The following is a 16,234-nucleotide window of genomic DNA, read 5'->3' on the forward strand; positions in this document are numbered from 1 at the left end:
TATGTTTATTTCCTCTTCACTATTTCATATATTTTTGCATATTTCTATTCTACTGAATTATGGTATTTGTTTTAACATTCTTACGGAGTATTTTACGCTCTTAAATCTTACAGTCTGTATACTATAGCAGTATGAGTCAAGCGGAGCTCTGTGCTTATCCAAAGCTAAATGAACATCTAAGCAACTATAAATCAATTAGTTAACTTCTATAAGACAAGTCATGTTAAGTGTGATGATATACAAAAAAGAGATGAGAGTTGCAAAGAAAACAGATTCTCCTTCTTTGGTTCCCACAGCCAATCAGTTATTGTCTACAGAATATACCCAAAATAACTCTTGAATCTGTTCTCAATCTCCATATCCATTATCACCACTTTGGTTTGATTTCTCAGTATCTCTTAGTTCAACAACTATAATAGAAACATAAATACTCACTCTTATGAGGTTTTTTCTGTCCTTTCCACTTCACTCCATACTTACTCTGGAGTTACTTTGTTATCTAAATAAAATTTTATATACCTGTACCTAAAATTTTCATTAGTCTCTTATTACTACGCTAACATCATTCCAATTCTTTAGTAAGGCCTAATTCACAGCCATACACACACACACATTTGTGTGCAAAATATGTCCTTGTGCAGTATGATTTGAGGCAATGCCAGATAAACATCCCACTATAATATTGTCCATCTCCAATTTCTAGCCATCATAGTATTAGAATATCATTCTTTTGAAGTTAAAAATCATATTTTAATAGACTGTCTTCAATACAGAAGTAATTACTCCAGGGGTGAGGGTATTAAATTAAATCATGAAAACTTCTTATCTAGAATATGTCCATCAGATTTATCAAATTCATCAAGCAAAATCTGATGAGACTAGAATATAATGGGAATCATGAAATTTGTATAGATGGAGGGTGGCAAGGGCATGGGAGGAAGCTTATAAGGTATAACTGAAGCTGTATGTAGAAAAAAGCACAGTTGGAAAGGTATTCTTGGGCTGTATGGAAAAACCTACTAGCTCAATGGTTATTAAGGATGAGTAAGAGGTAAAGAAAATAAGGAAATCTGTCATTGGAATGGACAGCTAGTCCATCTTATTCATCATTTGTTTTCAATGAGTAAATGAGAGTGAAAGAGAATATACTTGGTCTTCTTTATAAAGCATTGATATCAAGAAACTACCTTACAGACTGAAAAGCATGTCTAGTATATGATAAAATATGTCTGGCACTTTCCAGAGACTGAAGAAGAAATACGCTACTTTGGTTTTCTAAACCATGAAATTGAGTCTTTGAGAACATACAACTATAAAAAAAATTAATGGAGGAAAAAAACATATGCTCTGAGTTAAACAAACTATAAATGGTTCACAGACAATGGCCTAAAATACCTACTGTACAACAGCAATTTCATCAAGTGCCAAAGAGAACAAATACGAAAGCTGGTTTTGCTACTTAATAGAGCCAATATTAAATTCTTAAAAGCTACAAGAAGGAAAACAAGTTATTGATATTTGTTAGGAGGAGCAAAGTGTAAGATGTATTTCACTTAAAAATAATTCATACCAATGTTATTGTTTTAGTTTTGACTAAATGGACCATGGCTCTATAAGGAGTCAATATTCTAGGAAGTTGTGTGATGTGAAGAGTAAATGGGAACCTGCGGACTGTGGATACTACTCTTCTGTAAATCTAAAATTATTTAATTAATATTTTTAAATAACAAAGCAAATGCAATAAAAAACAAAATAGTAACTTAATACTAAATTGTGAATTACAGTTATATGAGACATTTTGGGGAAAATTGAAAACATTTGAAAATGAACCAGACTCATGTGATTATTTAACCTTCTTAGGGGTGAAAATGTTTCTGTGGGTATATAGAGGAATGTTATTCTTGGGAAAAGCATGTTGATAAAAATGTGCGTGTATGTGTATGTGTGTGTATAAACAGATTAAGTGAATGTAGAAAAGTGTTTATCTTTGAATACAAATGGAGGGTATACAGGTTTTCATTTATCATTTTAATCCATATGATTCTGAATTTTGCAAAGGAAAAAAAAGGGGGTAAAAACAAAAAACATTAAGACTTTCCAAATTGTGCTGGTTTTAAACAAACACGGCTTTATGTTAAGTGGTTTCTAATGATCTCCACGAGGTAAGAATCAGAAAATATTTCCATCTAAAAAATGGAGAATTTTCAGTTTTGGTATTTTATCTTGAAAATATAGGGATTCAAAGCATTCTGTTCTTAAGTATATTGTAAGAATGAAGTTTAAAATGATGTGCATTTGGGTGTTATATGGGAAATGGAAATATTATTCAGCATGAAAAACTCACACCTCACCACTTAGTGGAAGTCAAGCCTTTGCACAAATAAAAACATTTAAAAACAGCTAAGACAATTTCCAATATTTATATTGCTGGGAAATATCTTTACATTCCCTTCTTTGGGCAGGAAAAAAATGAGGCATTGGAATGTCCAGTGTTTCAGCTGACCTGGAACAAGGCCTTCAGTTTTAGTCAAATCATTCCTCCAAGTTGTATGGTTGTATTTTAAACAATACTGTTTTTACAATGGAAGCCATGACTATCAACTATGAGAAAGATACGTGTTTGTACAGTATTGTTAATATTATTAAGAAGTACTTACTCTTGCCTAAATTTTAAGCGTTTATTGCAATTGAAAACTTTTTTTCTTTAAATTCCCAGAAGTAACTCCTACTGTTCTAGTACAATGACTCATTCTTCCAGGCATGTTTTAGTTGTGTAGTAGCAAGTATTTCATTCAGTTAACACTTTACTGATTGTGAAAGGACTCTTCCTTTCATTCACAAACTTTAATTCAAGTTCTGTTGACTTATAAAATATATTCAAACCATGGAAAATAGAATTCATAGAAAATTCACAAATTCATTTACAAACTGCTTTTTATATTCTTTACTCCTACTTGTGAGTAAAAACTTAAAATTTTTATTATAGTGTCTTCTTATATCTGTTAAAATGAAGTGGGAAATTTCCATAGGACCCTTAGTTAAAAGATAATTAGTTGACCAAAAAAAAAAAGGAAACTGCATATTCACAGATGATCTAACAGTTTATTTATAATTGAGGATAGAGTGGTAACCTAAATTTAGTAATTGAATTACTCATATAACATGGATTCATCTCCCAATGATATTCGGAGTAATTTTATCTGAATGGAAGACAAATAGCAAACTTCTTTTAGAGTCAACTGACTAATTTGAGAACACAGTTTATTTTTTAAGTTTATTCAAGGGTTTTCAATAAGAGTTATTTTTCTAGTAAAGTACATTTTTTTCCTGTTTAGTGGGTTTTTTTTAATGATATTTGGAATATAGAATGAAGAAAGAGATACATATTTGGTTTTATTCTTATTAAAACGCATGCTACATGCAAATTTGGGCTTTCAGGAACAAGTCCAAAACTTGATCAACCATCATGTTTTGCCTTTTTCATCATGGTTTTGCCACTAAGTGGAGACAATTTATGAAGGGCTCAACAATGGGGAGGCATGGTCTTTTTTCCATGTTATTTCAGATCAGATATTTGACCTTGAAAAGGCTTTACTAGAATTGCTAGTCCCACAGGAGATTAACAGAGAATACAAGATGTTATAAAATCACATTTTCCTATTAATCATAACTATGGAATGTTGTCATTTTTTTCCAATGTTGCAGTACCAACTGTCACTTCTATTTCTCACAAATGGAAAAGAGACTTAACATAACCAAAGCTATATTAATTACCATTCAACTTTGATTTACAGAGGTTGACAAAAAAAAAAATCATCCACCAGAAAGAATCTTTTAAAAATGATGAGGTTGTAAATTCTTGGCATCAATGTATTGAAAAGAGGAGACTAGTGACACGGAAGATATGAAGATGTGGCTGCCTGTTATACACACAAATAGCAGTCCCTGTTACAAATGAGCTGGGGAATACAAAGAGCAGCAGTAAGTTTACAGACACAGCTTGTGAATACCTAAGAGAAACAGAAAGGGGAATGTTTTGAAACAGTCTAAGTGAAGCATGATCACGGCACGGACTAGGGTTGTATCAGTGGGTAAGCCTGAGATATTCAAGGACTGTAACCTATAGGACTGGATGGATTGGATGCAAACAGCAGAAGAATAATGTGTGGGTTTTGCTTTGGGTTCTAGATCGATGATGCTGGAAAGAATGGGGAAAAAGCAAATTTTAGGTCAGGGAAAATTAATAACTATTTCCAGATACCATCATTTGAAACAGCTATTAGAAACCTAATAGGAACTATTGACCAAGCAGGAGAGACCCAAGACTGAAACTCAGAGTGGATATTGAGGGAAAGATTTAATTTTGGGAATCATATAAATGGACAACCTTCCCTTAGGAAAAGATATTTAGGGAGGAAAGAAAAATTCTCTGGAATTTTTGTAAAGAATCTTATGTGGATTATGACCATTTTATTCCTCACTTTCCAATGTTTATTCCTAACATAAATAAACATAAAAATAAACATAAAAATAAACATAGATGACCTAACAGTTTATTTATAATTGAGGATAGAGTGGTAACCTAAATTTAGTAATTGAATTACTCATATAACATGGATATATAACATGGATATATATATGAATTACTCATATAACATGGATAATATAACATATATATAATATAACATTCCAAATGTTTATTCCTAACATTTACATGCTGAGTAAAAGTGATTTTAGCAGGACCCTTGTTTGCACCTAATCTTAAGGATAGACTTTCAATATATGTTCATTAAATATTCTTTTTTCCTGTAAATTATCTTGTAAATAACATTCCTTAGGTTAAGGAGTACTTGTAGCTTTCTAACACTTCTTTTTTTCTTTTTCTTTTTTAATTGTGAATAGATACTGAATTTAATTTGAATAGAGACTGAATTTCCTCTCAAATGCTTTTTGTTTGATCCACTAAATCACAACAGTATTTTCTCCTTTTACATGGTTATCTGTTTCTGGAATAATTTCAACTTTGTGGTGATATATCATTTTTCAAATACACTGTTTTGCTAATACATATTTTTCAACTGCATCAACTCAATTAAATTGGCCCTTAATTATCATTTCTAATACTATCCTTAATGAATTTTGTTTCAAGCCTATGTTAGCCCCACAAAATGAGGTGGGTGGACAACTTTCTCATTCTATTATCTAGAAAAAATATGCAAAATGAGAAGTATGTGCATTTTGAATGACTATAGCAATCTGTTTGTAAAACATTCTGGGAAATCCTGTTACTTTTCCTGGAAACAAAGATAATACAAATTGGTCAGGACGATGGGAAATAGGCACTCAAGATCGGTGATGATCATCAGTCTGGTAAGAACCAATTACTAGTGGCTGATGTTCTTTTCAGTATTTTTTTAATCATAACAACCCTATAGATTAGCTTCTCTTATTATCTTCATTTCATATACTGAAGAACTCAGATTTTAGAGAACTTAAGAAGCCTGAGTCATACAGGTAGTATAAAGTAGAATGAAGATTTGATCAAAGAATTTGCAGTTCCAGAATTTGCAATATTAATCTCTGGAAAATTTATTTTAAAAGAACAAATTAATGAAAGTAAATTGTTTTTCTATAAATCTATTTGAGTTTATTTTGTTCTTAAGAAATTTGCCTGATATAAATGATCAAATTATCTGTGCGGTATTCTTTTATGCTATTGAATCTAATAATTTTTAGTATACTTGGTTTATATTCAGAAACCTTTTATCATAACTATTATTCTACTCAGGATTTTATTCTTTCTCTCTTAAGACGTAAGATGTTTACCTCCCTCTCTTGAAATGAGTATGAGCAACAAAATAACAAGCATGTCTGCTGCTGAAATCATGTCTATATGGACTTCTCCCTTGTGAATATAATCAAGGTGTGGACTATTTTAATTGTAATATCATAATAATAATACAATATTTAACTCAAATAATAGTATAACAAATAATTTACTGTAATGAAAGACTATTCTCATTTTGCTCAGGAGAAAAGGATAAATAAATGATCTGAATGGTAGATCTGCATAAACAGTTGCTAGGTTGCTACATTGTCTTTGTTTCTAATATTTTATATATTCACAATTTGATTAAAATTTCCGTTCTTCATTTTTAAAAACATGGATTTACTTTTAAAAATCTACAAATCGTAGTCATTGTACTGTGTATAGTTCATAATGCATGAGCAAAACCGAAAGCTTCTGTGAAGACTGCCCTTGTAATGTTCACCATGTAACTTATTCACTATGTAAGAATTTGTTCTCCATGTAAGAACTTGTTTGTTATGCTTCAGAAGATTGGAGACTGACGAAAATTAGGCTTGGGGTGGATTAATGATTGTGCATTGAGCATTGACCCCCCTATACAGAATTTTATTGTTGGTAACAACCATTTGATCAATAAATATGAGAGATGCCCTCACACACACACACAAAAATATATATATATATATATATATATATATATATACACACACACTTCCAATTGTAAAATAAATAAGTAACCGGGATGTAATGTATAGCATAAGGAATATAGTCGAAATATTTTAACAGCTTGGTATGGTGATAGCTGGTACCTAGAATTATCATGTATATAAATGTTGAATCACTGTGCTGTACACCTGAAACTAATGTAATACTGTGTGTCAACTACCCTTCAATAAAAAATTATTATCTAAAAAAAAAAAATTGAATTATACAAAAAATTAAGTGTAAAAGCAGCAAAAAAGTAATGTAAGCTTACAACTTAATAAACTGTATTAAAAACAAAGGTAATAAAAAAATAAAAATAAATTGTAGTCATTGTAGAAGTTTTACAGTTTAGGGTATATTGAAGAGGCTATTTAAATAAGTAGAAATAAAAAATAAAAATAACTCATTTCATATCTTGTGATAGACATGATATTTAACATGAGAACACAAAGACACAAATATAATGAATATTACTAAATAAATGTGGTTTAAGATTAAAGCAATTATTACTTTATTATGAAAATAATACAGGTTATCTATTGCTGGGTAACAAATAAATACAAAACTTGGGGACTTAAAACAACTGAAATTTTATTTCTCAAAATTCTACACATCAAAGCAGGTCGTAAGACCAGCCCATATTTAAGGGGTGAGAAAATACATTTCAGCTCTTCATGAAATAAACTGCAAAGTTACCATCAGAACAGGACAGACAAAGGGAATATGGTTCATTGGAGGCCATTAATTTAACAATCTACCACACAAACTGACAATTTGATATACTGCTTTTTTGAAAGGTAAAGGCCATAACCTTTTTAACTTCATTCTGAGATATAAAATATATTATAATGGTTTGAAAGTCTCATATATCACCCCAAACTGTTTTTTATGGCACTTTAATGAAGATAGGACTCTTTCATCCTTTTACAATATAAAGAGAGCCCCTCTGAGATGTTGTAATCTCAGCCATAAAAGAATACAGACATTATTAAAAGGAATTTCATCAGGTGCCATAAATGAGAAATATTGAGATAGTTATTGCGATAAAGCTTTTAAATATTCCTCAATTTAAGCGAGGTGATCAAAATAATGGTAAAATAAGAATATTAAAAAGAATCAATGCAAATAGTCTTTGTAATTTTTTGTTTGTAGTAACAGACTTTTTCAATGAATTTTATATATCTGTTCTGAGGATAACAATGGCTGGCTGGCTCAAGAACGGAAAAAACAACCAGAGTCCACTCTGAATTTTAAGACATTCCAAATTACAAACTGTCTTCTGAAACTACATATTGTTTTAAGATCCACATTCAATATCCACTTACTGAACACCTGATCTGTTTCAGACACCATTTAACCCTTACTGCTGATCCTAACCAATGGAAAAGACACAGCATGTACATTATGGCCATTTAACAGGAGAGGAAAATAAGCCTAAAATACTAATTGGCCTACCTAAATCTGAAGTGGTGGCACTCAAATTTAAATTATTTTTAGGAATCCTACGTAATGCTTTATGTCATGACTGCTTTCCTTAAATTTTTACCATAGCAACATTATCAGGTATGATGAAAGCTTTGCAAAAATATTCCTTTTGCTAAGTATAATAAGGCAGCTTATTTACAAAGAGCCTTTAGATAAACAACTGACAGTTCCTGAATATCAATTACATATGTAACAGGAGTATTTACGTGTGTTTTTCCATTTGATTTCACAAGTCCTTCACAGAGAAGGTGCTGTTATTTTTAATTTTCAGTGTAGGAAAAAGGCTTAAACCTTAGCACCATTTAAGCTATTTAAATCAGATTCTCTGTGATTAGTACTTAAAAAGAAAACTTCCAAAGAGATACTAAAACGCAGCCACTGATGTTATTAGTAGCAAGTCTAAAAGATAAAAGAGCAAATTGAATAGCAATAACTTCATTATTTAAAAATTTATTAATGTTTATCATTTTTAATTTAAATATCATATACTAATAGGCAAGTATTTTAGGATATGTGAACAAATATTCTGAAGGAAATACATCTTGCAAACACAATTAAAATGATTTACATTTTAATGACTTTTGAACCTTTAGACTATTAAGGTAAAATACAACATTAAAAAACAAAAAAAGGTGTATGAATTACTACCTGGGTCAAAAATAGCAACTACAGAAGCATTTAAGAAAATAATTAAGTGTAATTTTACTGTTCAATTTCCTAACGTTTAAAGTATAATCTCATGTGAATAATTACTTTAAAAACAATGCCACCATAAAAAATTCACGTGTCCTTCTCTTGAACTGTTTCAAAATCTCTGCCAAATTAAATCTATTTAAATATACTTGGATACATTTTGATATATTACTCTACTGAATGATAAATTTATATGTATATTAAATCTATAGCAAGGTATTAACTATGTTTAAATATATATATAACAATAGATATAGCATTTGAAACCTGTGTCTATATTATGCACAAAAGTAACAGTGCTAGTCTAGGCTTCCCAAAGTATGCAGTAAGTTCAGTTGCCAAAATCACTAAGTCATATAAAAAATAAAAGATTCACCATAAAACATTATTTTGTCACAATTTGAAGTGAGTAAATTCTTGTATAACAAGTAGATGATAAAAAGGAAACTATTCTATTCTATAAATTATAAACATACTGATTTGCTACTAACTTCAGAGACATAACTCTTACTACCATAACTGGAGCTTGAGGTAATTCAAAGTATTTCATTTGAAATTAAACTTACCAGCAAATTTTATATGGAATTTATTTTCAGGCTTTAATATCTGAACATACAAAGGGCAATTTGGAGCAAAATCCTTTACAGCCCATGCTCTCAAAATTGTTTGGTGGTCCTGAAAGGAAAAATATCAAAATACATGAAATAATTTGTAAAAATTATAATATAAAGTAAAAGTCATGAAACAGTGTGTTAAAAAGTCACATCCAACGTGCAAAATTAAACATATAAAAAATTCATCGTGAAGACTTATTTTTAAAGATATTATTTCTACAAAATTAGCAATACCTAATCCAATCAGTGCTAATTACCAGCACTTAGAAAAGTAGCAGAGATTAAGAGGGGAGTCTCTTGAAAAGCTTAAAAATAATTTTCCCAGAAAATAGATGAGGGTCAGAAGGCTTCAGAAATACAGCACAACAGTTTATAGTAACAGTTTCCATGGGAAAAATTATGGTTTTGTAATATTTTTCACATGCTTGCAAAGATTGGTAAAAGGAGAACAATTACAGTGAGTATTCATTTAGAAAACACATTTTACTTTTTTATGTAACAGTGAAGGTAACAGGATTTTGACTGTATGTGTATGTGTGTGTGTGTGTGTGTGTGTGTGTGTGTGTTGGAAGAGATCAATAGCTCTCAGACATAAAAATAATTGAAAAAATTTATAAAGAAGTTGCTCAGACTGAGAAAGGGAAAGAAGATCATGCCTAACATGAACTCTTACACATAGTGTCAAGCCATAAATTATTATTAATTAACTGACTAAATCAAAGTAATAATTAGAGATATAGACCAGGATAGCTAACACATTTTGACAAAGGAAGTAAAAACACATTCAAAGACAACGCTATCCATATGGTAAACGTTACCCAAATGTGGCTGTTTAAATTCAAATTAACTAAAATTAAGAATTCAGTTCCTCTGTCACACTAGCCACATTTCAAGTGTTCACAGCTGCATGTGGCTAACTCAAAGCTATATAGGACAGTGGGGCTATAGAACATTTCCACCATTGCAGAAAGTTCTATTTGACAGTGCTGTTAGGGAAAGAAAAGGAGAATTAAAAACATAGGCAGATATGAGAGATTTTTTATAGAGTGCAGAAATATTTTGTCAATGACTGGTGACTTTAAATTGCATGAAAGTTGATGAACAGTAAACCAGCATGCCTTAAGTAGACAATGTGCATTTTCCAGGCAAACACTCAAAATATGAACATGAACCTAATAAGATGTGATGGCTAATTTTATGTCAACTTGACTGAGCCCCAGGGTGGCCACGAATAAGAAAGATTATTCCAGTTGGGTGGGAAACCCCCAGAAAAGGGACAGATAAAGAACAGAAACCACAAATTCTGTGTGTAAATGTATAAATGACCAACCTTTGAACAATGCATGGGGCAGAATGAAAGCATACTCAACTGAGACGTGTATCACTGCCAACTGTGAGGGTGGTAAGAGTTTGCATTTTGAGTTGAACCAAATCAACTGCTGTGCTAAAACAAGAACATCAGCACTTGGTGGGAATATAAGAACATCCAAGTCTCCACCACAAATCCAGAATGCATTGCAAGATATATTAAATGCCAGGAAAATACGACGTATTTTCATGGGAAACAATCAAAACAATATCCAATAGACATTGGCCTCTAGATGTTCTAAATGCTTGAATTATCAGACAAGGACGTAAAGCAGTTACTGTAAGGTATGATGAGGTAAAGGAAATACGCTTGTAATAAAAAAACACTCAGTAGAATAATAGAAAATATTTTTTCAAATTAAATAAAAGCTAAAATATCTGAAAAATATTACTGGATGGGCTTTGAAGTAGAATAGAAACAACATGGGAGTCAGGAAACTTGAGAATTTATCCAATTTGAGAAACAAACAGAAAAGGAATGGAAAAAGAAACAGAATTCAGTCACATGAAACAATGTAAAAATGTCTTACATACTGTAATTGGATTCCCAGGAAGAAAACAAGAAACAGAACAGAAAATGATTTGAAGAAATAATGGCCAGAAACTTTCAAATTTTGCAAAAAAACACATAATTTTACAAGTTCTCAGCCAATCCCAAACTACATAAACAAAAAGATTACCATACCAAAGCACATGCAATCAAATTATTGAAAACCAAAATTAAAGACAGTATTTTGAAAACAGCCAAAGAAAAACAGTCAAATAACCAAGGGAATTCATCTGAAATTATGGAAACTAGTTGACAGGGGAACAATACCCTGAAGTTCAGAATGAGGAGGAAAAAAAATTAAACCAGAATTTCATATAGAAAAATCCTTTTTTATAGCTTTATAGAAAAAAAAGTTAAATAAGGGACTTTTCAATTACTGGAATCTAAGAACATATTTTGCAATCAGGATTGTACTACAAGAAAAGTATAAGAAACTTTTTTATACTGAAGGGAAAAGACTCAAAGGAGAAGTTAAAACTTCAGAAACCAAGAAGGAATATCAGGAATGATCAGTATTTGAGTGAGCCTAAAAGATTATTTTCCCCCCTAATCTCTTGAAAATACACATACCTGTATAAAAAAAATGTGCAGTGTTGTCTTGTGGGTTTCAAATTTGTGAAGATAACTTATATCTGACAACGATAACATACAGTACAGTAGAAGAGGAATACATGCAAAGTTTCTCATTTTAACAAGTTGCTCGATATTAAAGTGAAAAGTTAAGTTTTTCATAGTATAATCCCTAGAGCAGATATTAAAAAGTTCAGGAGGTATTTTTAAAAACAATAAGCATATTAAAGTTGAATTCCCCAAAAAAAGGAAAGAAAGAAAAAAAGTTGAATTCCCAAAAGAAAAAAAAATCAAATAATAAAAAAGTAAGAAAGCAAAAACAAGGGCACAAAAAAATAGTGGGGTAAAGCAGAAAATAATTAAGTTAAACCTACATTCAAGCATATGAATGATGATGACATCAAATGTGAATGGACTAAACATATTAAAACATAAAGAATAGCAGAAGGACAAAAAAGGTTAAATGAAACTGTAAAATCTATTTAGGAGACATGCCTTTTAAAATATAAAAAGTGACTGATAGGATGAAAGAAGTAAAATGAGCTTTAAAGTCACAAATGCTAGCTCTAATCTCACTCTAGAAATTACAAACTATGTAAATAGAGAAAAGTTACAAAACAAATCTGATTCTTGGGATAAGAGGTTTGATCAAGTTGTAAAATGGATTAGAAAGCATGCTCTTCTTATTTTACTTGACCCTTGGCAACAGTGGCAACACGTACACCACTGGCTCCCTAGAATGTTCTCTGATACCGTGTTCCCAGTTGTCCTTTGACCTTCTTATCCCAAATTGAACTCATCTTCCTGCTGGTAATTCTTCCTTTTCCCAGAGATGGATACTCCCAAACACCAAATCCTAAGCTTCTCTGTCTCCCTTTCCCCTGTATTTAGTCCTCAAGGCCTGTTGAAGATGCCTTCTAAACACTGCTCTCATATGTCCACATCTCTCCCACCTCACTGCCACAATTCAGCCCAAATGACTGTCACTTCTGGCTTGAAGTAAAGTCAACAGCCTCCAAGTCAGTCTGTCTATGTCAAGTTTTGTATATATTCTTTTACTAATTCTGCATTCTTATTAAAATAATATCTTATTATTACCCTTTGGATCTAAAATCTGATTATTGCATACGAGTGTTTAAAATCTTACAGTGGTTTTATTACTCTTAGCATCAAGTTCAAACTTAAGAAGGCTTGCGAGGCCCTTACTAAAATGTCTCCAAACTAAATCCCCACCCTATTTCTCCACTGATAATGAATTCTCCACTCTTGACCTTTAGGAATTCTGACATGGAATGATTTGTCTGGAACCACTGTCACTTATTCTAGTCCTTTCTTCTAACCGAAGTTCATTGCTGTTTTTGCCCTATTATAACATTAACCCTATCTAATTTCTAAAAGTTGATCCCCATTAAACTGTAAGCTCAATGAAAAAAAGGGCCATGTCTATATTTTATTTACCCTAAGCACATCTCTAGCACCTATCATTTGCATTTCACATGTGAATAAAACATTTATTTCATAGGGAACATAGAAGCATTGAATAAAATAATGTGAAGAACATCAGAAACACAGAAAGCATTTATCTAGTAAGTATTATTTAGTAAGTATTTCAATTCAATGGTTAAAGAAGGACTCATTCTAAAGGTCCATAGTTCTTCCTAGTTTTGTTCATGCATCATCCCCATCAACATATAACAAACACCTACGATCCTGTGAGTGGAGCATTAAGTGAGGAAAATGGAAAAGAGATCAGTATACTATGTCACATGAAATAGAAAATATTTTCCTAATACAGATAATAAAGCTGTCACAGAAACAAGATTTTTAATTCATTCTTCTAAAAGCAGAGGGTAAAATTGATTTTTTGCTGAAAAATTAATCCTTAAATAAGATATTCTTTATTTAATTATAACTCAAAAGTAAAAGTATCTACTGTGACAACTTGGAAATAAACAGCCTATAAAATAATGGAAGGTAACATAGGGTCTTATCAAGCCAAGGTGTGTATCTCTGTGAAAACAGATCATTTCACCTAAAATCAGTTTACCTAAAATCAAACTGACTAAAAATGTCTCTGTAAAATTCAACTTGTATAATTTAATATAAAAAATTTCTGTTGGAATTCTAAGGGTCCAAAACCAATCACTTTATCTACAACAGGGAATTTTTTTTTTTTACCGAACTTCAAATGACTCAAGAAAGAACTCAGACATTTTAGATGAAATTTTATACATGAATTGCTCCCCACCCCTCCATGAGAATTTATAATTTTCATTAGATTCTCAAAATTCTGGGTCACTCTATGGGTCAGGTCAAAGGTAATTTTCAACTCAATATTAAATTTTTAAAATACATTTGTAACACTTAGCAAATGATAAACTGACAGACTTTTTGTGTTTTGGGTTTATTTTGCTAACTTACCTATTGGACACTATTATAAAGGATCACTAATTTACAAAATAAAACTGAATCAAGAAAATTAATATATCTAAATAAATGGCCCCCAATTACAAGCAACTGAACAAACTAGACATAACATTTGTACAATACCTAGTAAAAAGTCTTGCAACAATCTGCAGAACAAATCTTTACTGAAAATAGTAAATTGTATTGTTTTATAAACAATTCTTGCCAAATACAATCTTTGCCCAGAGAACAATTTACTCACAGGAATCCCTGTAAAATATTTCTTAAAAACACTTGAATATATTGCTTTATAAACAATTCTTCCCAAATACAATCTCTGCCCAGAGAATAATTTACTCACAGGAGTTCCTGTTAAGGGTTTGCATTAGATTATCCGCAAAAGACCTTGAGTGTAAGGGCCTATTTTGTTCACAATTACATTGTCTGAGTTAATAAGAAGAGTGACAAAATTATAGTTAATTACATATATACATACTAATAAAAAAGCTGAGTGTAATTCTGATACGTAGGTTCTATAATATATATCTGTAATTAGTTGGTTTGATTTTATGATTGAATTAAGGAAACGATATAGTTTATTGTAGTTAATTATAATTGATGTCTTCAGAGAAGTAGGCTTCATAGTTGATGTATACTTACTATAAATACAAAAGTAATCCTGAATGTCCTTAAATAAAATACATAAAGCATATAACCAAAAGCCCTAACAGATACAAAAATATTAAAATATGTCATTGCCTTAAAGACTAACAAGCTATTAGAAAGTGAATAATCAGGCTCTGTAGTTTGGACAAACACCTATAGACTAAGCAGTAACACACACTTAAAGAACAATGTACACCAGAGTCAAGAATAATTATAGAAGATATTGCCTCAATTCTGATACCTTGGTGTCAAAATATACAGATGCCAATATAATTTTATCTTCCTTCCAAGTTTACACAAGGAATTTTATATTACATCTGGAACTGAAACATTCAGTTTCAGTTCATTATCTTGGATTCTTTATCTTGAATTTCAGTTTATCATTATTATTCAGTTCCAAACATTATTTTGGATTCCAGTTTTATGATTACTTGTACTTTCTTGATCTTTTCCATGATCTCTCAAGGATTGTAAACATACTTTTGATTTCCATTTTTGTAGCTAAATATGTACTCCTTACAAATATATAATGGCAAAAACCTGAGCACCCATCAGAATTTCCAGATAAGACATATTCCTCTAGAATCTTATGAGAAATTTGAGGACTGTGCAACAACAGTTCAAATACTTTCTGTCTTCCCTTGTAAAGAATCAAAATCTATTTTGTGCTATGCTTCTTAAAGCTGAAATACTGTATTATCTCCTCAAGTTCATTGGTCTGACTTCCAGAAATTTATCAGAGCTCCGCATCCCTTAAATGATATATTTTGCTAATTTAAGCCTTTTCCCAGATTCTGGCAGAATTGCCCTCAATTTTAGATCATAATACTTTTAAGTCTCCCCTGATGTGTTTATTTTTTTAAACAAAGTTATGACCATGTTCTCTTAAAACCTCAGAGAACTCATTGACAAATGCCAAATGAATAATAGTTAAAGTGATTCATAAAGAAGCTAGGCAATCTTGAAAGCATGTAACTGAAGTTCAGTGATGATCATCTGTCAAAAATTAAAGATATTTCTGCACAGAGTACAAAATGAGTTATATTAGAGATCCCAGGGAATCTTAACAAGTTTAAAATTTTACAGTTTAAAATTCTGTGATTTTATGAACTGGACATACCTTTTTTAGAGCAAGTTATTAACTACTGGACTGAATAAAAAGCAAAATAAAATTGCAAAACCTCCCTGAAGAATTTAAGGTATATTTTATTAAGGAATTAAATAAAAAACTGATTATGTATTAAAGTGTTTTGATGCCTAAAATGCATCTGCTTAAAACTAAATAAAAATTTTTTAAAAGCTTAAATTGTAAAGGAGGGAAATATGCCACCCTAAAATATGCCTTTTTGGCATAAGGATTATTTTGAG

At 30.9% G+C, this 16,234-nt stretch overlaps 1 protein-coding gene across 5 annotated transcripts in view; it reads right to left on the reverse strand.

The window, feature by feature from the left end:
- The window catches only part of KCNT2 (potassium sodium-activated channel subfamily T member 2), a 431,161-nt gene that overhangs the window by 189,173 nt on the left and 225,754 nt on the right, over positions 1-16,234 (reverse strand). For all 5 annotated transcript variants that reach the window (XM_036919693.2, XM_036919691.2, XM_036919695.2 and 2 more), the window contains one exon: positions 9,259-9,367. In XM_036919693.2, the coding sequence (XP_036775588.2) occupies positions 9,259-9,367 (109 nt within the window). The remainder of the gene's footprint in view (positions 1-9,258; positions 9,368-16,234) is intronic.

Source organism: Manis pentadactyla, chromosome 19 (assembly GCF_030020395.1).
Source record: "Manis pentadactyla isolate mManPen7 chromosome 19, mManPen7.hap1, whole genome shotgun sequence".
Taxonomy (NCBI): domain Eukaryota; kingdom Metazoa; phylum Chordata; class Mammalia; order Pholidota; family Manidae; genus Manis; species Manis pentadactyla.